This window comes from Alligator sinensis, unplaced genomic scaffold, assembly GCF_000455745.1.
Source record: "Alligator sinensis unplaced genomic scaffold, ASM45574v1 scaffold169_1, whole genome shotgun sequence".
In the NCBI taxonomy this organism is placed as follows: domain Eukaryota; kingdom Metazoa; phylum Chordata; order Crocodylia; family Alligatoridae; genus Alligator; species Alligator sinensis.
Window position 1 is genome coordinate 2,108,437 of NW_005841924.1, and position 9,598 is coordinate 2,118,034.

The 9,598-nt window shown below is 41.4% G+C and overlaps 1 protein-coding gene across 15 annotated transcripts in view; it reads left to right on the forward strand.

The window, feature by feature from the left end:
- SH3D19 (SH3 domain containing 19) overlaps positions 1-9,598 on the forward strand; it is a 144,817-nt gene that overhangs the window by 98,778 nt on the left and 36,441 nt on the right. For all 15 annotated transcript variants that reach the window (XR_003092957.1, XR_003092955.1, XR_003092956.1 and 12 more), the window contains one exon: positions 7,508-7,615. Coding sequence is in view for 6 of the 15 variants with exons in the window: in XM_025198530.1 (XP_025054315.1) it covers positions 7,508-7,615 (108 nt within the window). In the remaining 9 variants the exon portion in view is untranslated. The remainder of the gene's footprint in view (positions 1-7,507; positions 7,616-9,598) is intronic.

Here is a 9,598-nt window from a genome sequence, read left to right on the forward strand (position 1 = left end):
CTAAAGAGAAAAGGATCTGACTGTGTTCATGCTTGACACCAGTGCAAATAAGGATTACCTCCAAAGAAAGCAATACATTTTCCTAGCTGTTTTGCAGTCAGGATCACAAGCTCATTTCCTATTTCTTCTATTTGTGTCTGGTAATACATGGTGTTATTTCCAGCACTGTCTTGACAAAAGATCCACAGAAAACCTACCTACTTGTTAAAAAATAAAATAAAATAAAATCTGGTGACATATTGCACTGATATTAGGTATTCTCCATGTTTCCATAGGAGCCTCTTAGGATTTGCAAGATGAATCCACAGTGAAATGCTTTGTAAGGGCAGGAAAAGCAGCTGTAATCTTGCTCCCAATTTCCCAGACCTTTGGATTTATTATGAATAATGACATAGCAAAATGACAGGGCTCCACTTGTTGCTATGACAACCCTAGAACAGTCTTCTGAGCAGTGTTTGAGATGCAGCACTAACCACTTGTTTGTAAAAGTCCAATTTTAAATAGAAGATTTTAATGTGCAGAAATTTTAATACTTTTGAAATGCAATTGGAATCTGTCTGTGAGTTCGATTATTGGTGTTACAATTAGGGCTACACTGCTGCTTTGGCTAAAGGCGGCTGCAAATGTAACACAGGGAACAGTTTTACAGACAGAAAGTGAGTTAAGCAAAATACACCACTTGATGAAACACTCTGGTTCCACAAAAAAATTCAACTAGCTTGCTTAAAAACTAGTTCAGATATCAGTGACATGATCTTTCTGTAGAGAGATGCATAATTCCCATTTTGCAATGGAGGATCGAGGTACAGAGAGATTCAGCTCTGACTTTTGAGAATGCCTGACACCTCCAATGCCAGTGGGGTTCAGTTGGGAGCATTGGATGCTCAGACCTCTTTGAAAATCAGGTCTTGTGCAGGTTCTATCAGAGCCTTTAATATGACCCAGTTCTCTGGAGTCTTAAGTCTACCCCAAAGGTACCCCAGAGGTTTTTGTTCACATAATAAGAAGACTTGAGATCAAGTCAACCAATCAAAATGTCTAGGCATCTAAGAGAAAGTCCTTTAATAAAAGTTTGCAGCATTCAGGCCTTTTAATATATATTTCCAACAGTGTCCAGGGAGTCTTTGCAAGTATTGGATACTTGGAAGTTTTAGTCATCTTCCAGATCAGTAATGCCTCTGACCAATTTGTTATGGAAACAAGTTGTAGACTCCAGGCCCCACTGAAGTTCCAAGACCAGAACAGGCTGTTACTGTTGTTATTTCTGTCGCACCAGTGTTGGCACTGCCTGGTCAGGCAAGGACACATGCCCCTAGTCTTGAAAGGTTTGTGAATTATTGAGGAGTCTTATGCAAGTTTTGTTCATGAATGCAAAGTAAGTTAGTTTATTATTTAAAGTGGGGGTGCTCAAACCTATGGCATCTGGTCTGCAGAGCTCCCCACAGTTTGGGAAATTTGGTGGTGGGGGAGCAGTGGGAATTAATACTGCCACATATCCCCTGCTGACAAATTTGCAAGGTCCGTGAGGCCAGATCCAGACTGGACTGTGGCCTCTCCCCCTGCACAGCTGAATTGAGACCCAATCCCCACCTCATACAGCATTTGGGGGCTAGCCCATGCCCCTTCCCCCTCCCCTCTTTCCCCCTACCGCCACATGGTCAGATCGGGGCTGGGCCACATCTGAATCCAGCCCACTGGCTGAATCCAGCCCACAGATGGACTGGGAACAGTCCATCTGTACCACAGGGCGGAAAGGTTGGGTTTAAATAGAAACCTTCAGATAATTTTACATAGGAAGGCTACATTGTTTTGAACTTCCTGTTTGGACAGTTAGATTCACACCTTTATAAAAAATGCCTGCCTACTCACTGCTTACTATATTCCAGATACAGTCGCCTTCAGTTTATCCAAATGACAAGAAAAAAAGAATTTATTCAATTTGTAGATTTAGGGTAGTCTCTTGTTTGTCTGTTAGGAGAGAACTTCATTTCATTAGCTTCATCCCATCAGTATTACCATTTTAAAGAAGCGAGTGTCTGCTGCATTCCGTATCTTACTAGTTTCTCAGTTTTGTCTCCAGGGAAAACTGAGAGAGACTACAATTTTTTTTTCATGAAATCAAGGACTCTTCTCTCCTTGTGAAATACATAGCAGCAACCATGTATGACATGGTTTCAGTTCTTTGCTCAAAGGAAAATCTAATTCAGAAGATTTGCTAATGTTAGCATTTGAATATTCCCAAGTTACTTAAAAACATATGGTCTGTGATGTGTATATATGTAATAAAAGATCCAGAATTTTTATAAGTGTTTCTAGCAAGTTCTCTCCAGGCCTAACGTCAGAAGAACATAGTTTAATGAGTATTGAATCTCCAGCCACATCCTGCAGTTTCATAATGGAGCGAATCAACAAAGCCTTTCACCAGGCACTCAAGTCTCATCTGCTTAAATCTGTCACAGGGCTAGCCACTGAAAGTTTCTGTGGAAGTAGGGGAGGAAGAAATTCTCCTTTATAGGACTCAAAGTTTATGTTTACGTGGTGCAATACAGTGCAGTGGAGAGATTATTGAGCCAGCTCAAATTTAGTTCTGGAACAGGAAGCAGTGTAGTCTTGTTGGTAACACCATTAGGCTTGTTCCTGGACCTTAGGTAAGATCTTTGCCTGGCACAGCACTGTGCTGTATATACATTTATTTGCACTGTGTAGATATACCCAGAGACAACAAAACTACTTCATGGCTGCAAAACTAGTGACCCCTTCTTCCAGGGGTGTGCAATGGTACATCAGCTGGCTAAATCTGTTCTTCCAAAAATGCTGGAATGCTGAGAAATTAAAGAACAATTTCAAGAAGAAATTCATGAAGAATTCATTAAGCCAGTGGGTGTCAAAGATATAGCCTACAAACCAGATCTGGCTATATCATCTGGCCTGTATGGCTCTTGGAAAAAATGGGAATTCAGGGACAGGATGCACAGCCATATTCCAGTATATGGAATGTGTATCATCCCCTTCCCGTCCCCCCATTGGGGATGTTTATCATTGGCAGAGGGCAAGCAATGGGTGTGTTAATCTCCATAGCTCTGGCACCTGCAGTGGTTTTGCCCCTGTTGCTCATCCTGCCACTGGAAGTGGGTCTAGACCTGGCCTAGGTTGAGCCCTGAGATTTGGATCTGGTGGGGGAGCCAAAGGATTTTAACACCTCTGCTTTAAGCTATGCTTCAGGCTCTATGCAGGTTACAGACCCCTGTGCAAGCTCCTGAAATCCTGACTTGCCAAACAGATTTAGATCCTACCATTCTTATTGTCCTTTAACTATTGCAGGGAAAGCGAGCGTTAGGTAGGAATTTTCATGTCAGAGGTTTGCAAAATGTATTGTGTTAAAAACTGTATATGTTGGGATAGCAAAGTATTTTCAGCAACATTATGCCATGGAGCACCAAGCTAACTTTTGTTCAGTATTGTTTCCATTGTGGTCTGGTTCTTGAATCCCCAACCATACTTCTGTTGGGTTTTTTTTGGTTGGCTTTGTGGGGAGGGGGGGTGGTTAATGTCTGTCATCCAAGTGTTGGATAGGCACAGTTCTACACAGACTGAAGTGGTTTCACTGAGGTAACATTTTAATACATCTGTGTTTTTTGTTTTTATAGAATGGGGTAAACCTTGGTACCTAGAAGGCCCAGATAACCATCTTGACTTTTTAATGTCCCCTTTTTAATTGCTAATTTATTGTTTAAAGTAGACAGTTGCATATGTGTGTAGCAGTAACATACCTTATGACACTAGTGAATCAGCATTTCCAGTACCATTATGTCATTCTTAGATGTACTGAAAGCACTATTTTCAGGATCGAGTCAAGAGAAGGTGGCTTCTTTAGAAATGGGTCATTTATACTGCCTTTTCCTGTTCTCTGTTCCCTGTCTGTTCGGAGCCCCCCTGCCCCTTCACTCTATCTGAAAAAGCTGCCATTATCTTTTTCTTTTTTTTTTGCGTAAAGAACATATCATCTGACCTGCAGGGTTCCTGGTGTGGCTGGAAATTCAGGGCATTTTTACACATGCTGAGGGGTGGAGGGGGCGCATTTTAATTAGAGTGATTCTCGGGAGCCATTCAAATTAAAGTACTCGCAGCATTTCGTGTATTTCTTGTCCTGCGTTTCAAAATGTCAGTGGAGGTGCTTTAACTAAAGCCCCCACCATCATTTTGAAATGTGGGGTTGCTGAATACACGAGATGCTGCAGCACACTGGAGCGTTCTGATTGGAACGCGTCGGAGCACGTGTATAGGTGCTGTCAGAGCAGGGCCCACAGCTGAATTCCAGCATCTAGAGCCCTGTTGGGGACGTGTATTGGTAGCAGAGGGACTAGCAATGGATTGCATTATACTGCCTCTTCATTATGTGCTAACAATAACACCTTCAGAAAAGTAGCAGCCTCCTTCCTTTGCTGTGTCACCCTATTGTCTTCAGTGTTGAATGAAGGTGGTATAGGTGAAAAATCTCTCTTTCCCCTGAACCAGTAGAAGTAAAAGGAAATATATAGGCTCCTTGGATGCATCCTACCTCATTGCCTACTTGAAGAATATACACAACAAAATATGCTAGCAAAGGGAAGCTATAAAATTGTTTTATTAGCAGACATGGAAAAGCCAGGCTCAAGAAAATGTGAGCAGTGAAATTGTATGAAAAGATTATGAAAGAAAAATGATAGAAATCCATTGATATTAGTGTTGTGAAGGGTGCCTTGCAGATTAATTTACTGGTGTTGAGAAGCCCTAAGTGAGTGTATTAGCAATTCTCTGTTCACACTTTCATGAATCATGCTCGAACCATGCCCAATTGTTGTTAAACAACATAAAAAATTCATACACTGTCAGTCCCATTACACAAGGCAGCATAGTAGTTTACCCAGCCAATTTCTGCTACTAACACAACACTTGGGAAAGGAATGACACAAACAAGGTAATGAGGTTTAAACTAATTATGAGGTGGCAACTGTATAATTGAGCAAAAGATAATGAGTGGAAAACTAAGGTTCTCAGAAATGTTTTTCATAGCCTCATGATGAGTGCTGTGCAGATGAAGATTTGATAATGGCCTTTCTCAGGAATTATCCGTGTAGAGCAATAACTTTGAACAGCATTGAGTATTGGTAGAAGGAGTGGCAAGAGAAAAATAAGAAACTATTGTAATTTCAGAATGTAGTGCCATACAAAGGTACCCAACTAGCTCAGATGCCAGAAGTATAGCCACTTCCTCACAGAGCTCCATGTGAGCCAGTATATCTCTGCGAAGAAATAAAGTAAAATCTTCAGGTAGAGGGTCATGATAGTGCAGCTGTACCAGAGTACCATGTGCCATGTAGACAGATCCCCAAAGAACTTTGCATTAGAAGTATAGGCATGTGCCTAACACATTTTCAGCCATCCCATTTGATTTCACTATGGGCAGTCGTCAATCCTGTAGATCATGCTATACATGTAAGAGGGCTGGTCAGGTGCCTGAGGAATCTGAGAGTGACACAGCTTGTTACAAGTTTCACAGATCCATGTGTTATCTAAGTTGGAACCCAGGTTTACAGCATGCTGCTTCCTTCTTTCTTAGTTTGTTTCCATCCTCTGGATCAAAGCCGCTTCATATTGAGCTGCACCCAGTGCCAGATGTTCCCTCCAGATTGGATGGGATTCTGCACGCTCCTCCCAGCTTTCTTTGTTGATGTTGAATGACTTAATATCATTTTTGCACATGTCATGGTATTGCCATAAAGGGCAACCTAGCTTTCTAGAGCTATCTCGAATCTCGCTATACAAAATATTTTGGAGGATATGGTCTCCTCCTATTCTGCTGACATGGCTGAGCCTTTGCAACCTCCTTTTTTTGGTAGTGGTTTCTAAGTGCATCAGTCCTGGGGTAAACACACATGTATAGTGAGATCAGCCTGATAGTGAGATCACTGAAAGACTGATCTCACTATACATATACCTTTACAAGACTGAGTTTGCATATGTATGTAGCTTTGGAAATTCCTTCTTGGCGTCTGCCAACAAAATGCCCATATACAAAAATAGCTCAATAGAGCTATAATAGAAATGTCAGAGTTTTAAAATTAAAACCAGTCATTTTTATTTAGACTGTTCCTAGGAAAGCCCAACATTTTCCATTTTTGGAATCTTCATTTTAATCTCAAAACAGCAAATATTTAAAGTTTCTTGGTGAACTGCCTCAGGTTGTATTGTTTAAAAGGCAGGCAGCCCTCATATTATCTCTTTAATAAAGTAAATTATAAGAATTTAATTTAAATTATTTTAGACATCCTATTTGGGCAGTGTGGATTTCTCTTAGTTTTGTTTTGCCATTTCCTGCCTTCAGTGATAAGATGAAACTGGAGAACTTAAAGGGACCCTTCAGTACGTTTGATACCAGATAATGTACCATTAAACCACACATCTCAAATGGCTGCCTGAGATCAATGTTCATTTGCATGCGCTCTTGCATGAACAGCGGATAGGTGTCATGGCCAGAACACTCTCTGATTTCCATCTTATTCATTTATGGTACAGTAAGTGTAGGCATCTCAATGCATTGGGATGGGTACCAGAAAAGTAAAAAAAAAAAATTCTAGTTGATGGTAGTAGAGAATGATGCAAAATGAATTCTGCTTCTCCGAACAAAGATAATGAGAGTAAGTAGATGTCTGTTTTATTTGTGTCAGTGTATTGCTGTATCTGCTTTCTTAGTGGTATCTGAACCTGTCATGTACATTAATTTATTAAAGCCTTTAATTTCTCAGAAGTGTGGCAAAATACTACCTTAATTTTATGCATGGATAGTAATGTTAAATGTTTTCCCTAGGCTTGGACAAAAACATATGAGAGAGAGATGGAGCTAGAATCTACATAGGGCTATTAATTCTGTGTCTTAACCACAAAACTAACTCATAGGATGATGATCTAACAATCCTCAAAGTTTGAATTAGACGGTGAATTAAAGAAATGACAGAGGGCACCAAAAACATTTTGTAAGCCTAACAGTTAAAATGCATTCATGTTTTCTGTAGTTCTTTCATCTGCTGTGGTACTGATTTAGTTTTTCCAAGGTTTTGTAGAACAAAACTATTTTTCTCTCTTACATGTATTCATAACTGTGTGTGCATACTAGAGCAACTGCTCTGGAAACATGTTTCCCTAAAGCAATACTGTTTTCTTCAAACCCCTGTTATTCAGTGGTGCACTTGCTCTTGCTTAGTAACTTAGATAATCCTGGGAGGCATCTGAAACATGGTTTAAGTTTACTTAGCTTTGAATAATTTGTCAGAACAGATGCACAAAAAATACATTATTCACAAAGAGCTGAGTGCTCGCTTTTCATTAGCTCTGTATTTGCTTTTACTGGATACTTAGATTTTGTTGATTTCTCTTGGGCATGAAATATACATGTCTTTAATAATGAATGTGGTGTCTGTTGAGGCTTGTATTTAACAAAGACTTACTACGTTGTGTTTTTTTTCATTAGATCCCTTTCAGTTGCCCTGCAAAAATGAGCCTGCAAAGGAACAGACAGTGCAACCAGCCGTAGCCCGGAAGCCTACTGTTATTCGAATCCCAGCAAAACCAGGGAAATGTAAGTACTTCAAACCTAATTTCTCCTCTTAAATTTTCAAAAAGACTTGCATCAAGGAATTGTCTTCTTAGAACCAGGGTAGACATGCTGAATTGCCTATAGCTAGAGAAATTTTAGAGAAATTTCAGCTGAGTTGACTGTCATTCTAACACAAACTGACTACTATTTTTTAATTTCCAGTGGCGAGAAGATACATAATGCTAAGCACTGTTATTACACTGTATTTTAACACAGTTTGCTAGGAGGATGTAAACATGATTTTACTGGCCTGGTATTGATGACAACAAGGATTTTTTGGAATGGAAATCGATAGCTATTCAAATATTGGCCTTTTGCTCCTGTTTGTTAAGACAGTAAAGGTGCACCACAAAAACTCTGGTAGCTGCAGCCATTTTTGTCATGGTCCCATCTGCAGCTTCCTCACTGCTAACCAAAATGCTTGCCTCTGTCTCCCAAACCTGACCACTAAGAGCTGGCACTAATTAGCTGCCATGATCCTGGAAAGTGATACAAGAGGGGCTTGATTAGTCCTTGTATTTAAAATATTCACATGTAGGCATCAATACATGTTTTCCTAAATTCACATTTAGATTAGTAAACCACAGGACTTTTTCTCTCAAATTGGGGAAATCCTCACTTTCCTAATAAGCTCAAAACTGCAGGCAAAAAAGAGAAATGATGCAAGAGGAAATTAGAAAAGCATTTTAAAAACCCATGTTCCTCTGCACTAGACATGTGTAGTCAAACTATCCTGACTCTTCTTGAGGTTTGTTAGGAGATCTTTTCTTTTGAGGGGAGAACTGAGATAGGAGGAGGAAGTGTATTGTGGTATATTTCTGGTTTTGTTTGTTTGCATACAAATTGTTAGAAAAGCATAGAGGAATCCAAATAAATCCAATAATCCAAAATATTTAGTAAAACGCAAATTTAATCTGATTGTGCTCTTCCATTCAAGGCTCAGTACTGATCAGCAGGTTTGGAGGCAGGAAGAACTTTTTCCTCTAGGTTAGGTCAGATTTGGAAAGGACTTTTAAGGCTATTTTGTCTTCTTCTGTAGTCCTTTCTTTAGGTTTCTTCTGATCACAGATTAACCAACTACAGTGGCAGGGGATTGGAAATAACATTGTTTCCCCTGCTTTTCTGTGGCATGTTATTTTACAGAGCAGTGGTTTTCAACCTTTTTTCATTTGCGGACGCCTAAAAAATTTTGAATGGAGCAGTATTGTCAACCCCACCATGCCAAAAATCATGAGAGACACACTTAAAAAAATCAAGAGATTGGCACTTAAATCATGCGATGCTATTTTAAGTGTGTGTGGGGGCATTATTTGTGAAGGTGTTGGGGACTGTGTGTGTGTGTGTGTGTGTAGGGGGAGGGGGGTTAGAGCCAGGAGAGGAGGCTCCCTGCACACCCTGGTAGGATGTGGGGTATACTATGGGTCAAGTGAGAAGCAGCAGCAGGACTGGGCGGGCTCTGGATTGGGAGTGAGGAGCAGACACAAACACAGAGACACAGACAGCACCCAGCTGGTATGTGGATAGAAAGGGGCGGGGGGGAGAGGGAAAAGGCGTTTGCAGGGGTGCAGATCACCTCATGGTGAGAGAGGGAGCGAGGCAGGGGCAGGGGTGAATGGGACCTCGGGGCCAAGGTGGGCTGTCTAGAGGTGCAATGGAGGGGCACAGCCCCCCACAGAAGTACACAACCCTGGGGGAGGCATGGGGGCATGTGCCCCCCACAGGGCAGAGGCGGGCTGCCTGCTGCAGGATGGGGCTCTGTGCTCTGCTGTCTTGCCCCAGGAGCTCAGCCATGCGATGCCATTGCTACCTGCTGGGCAGGCAGGGGACATGGGGAGCTCTGGCCATGCAGCACATCCCCTGCACCCCCAGCGGCAGGAGGCACACCGGGGTCACGCAGCTGAGCTCCTGGAGCAAGGCAGCAGAGATCAGAAAACAGAGCTGCAGCCTGTCTCCAGCCTCCCCCCC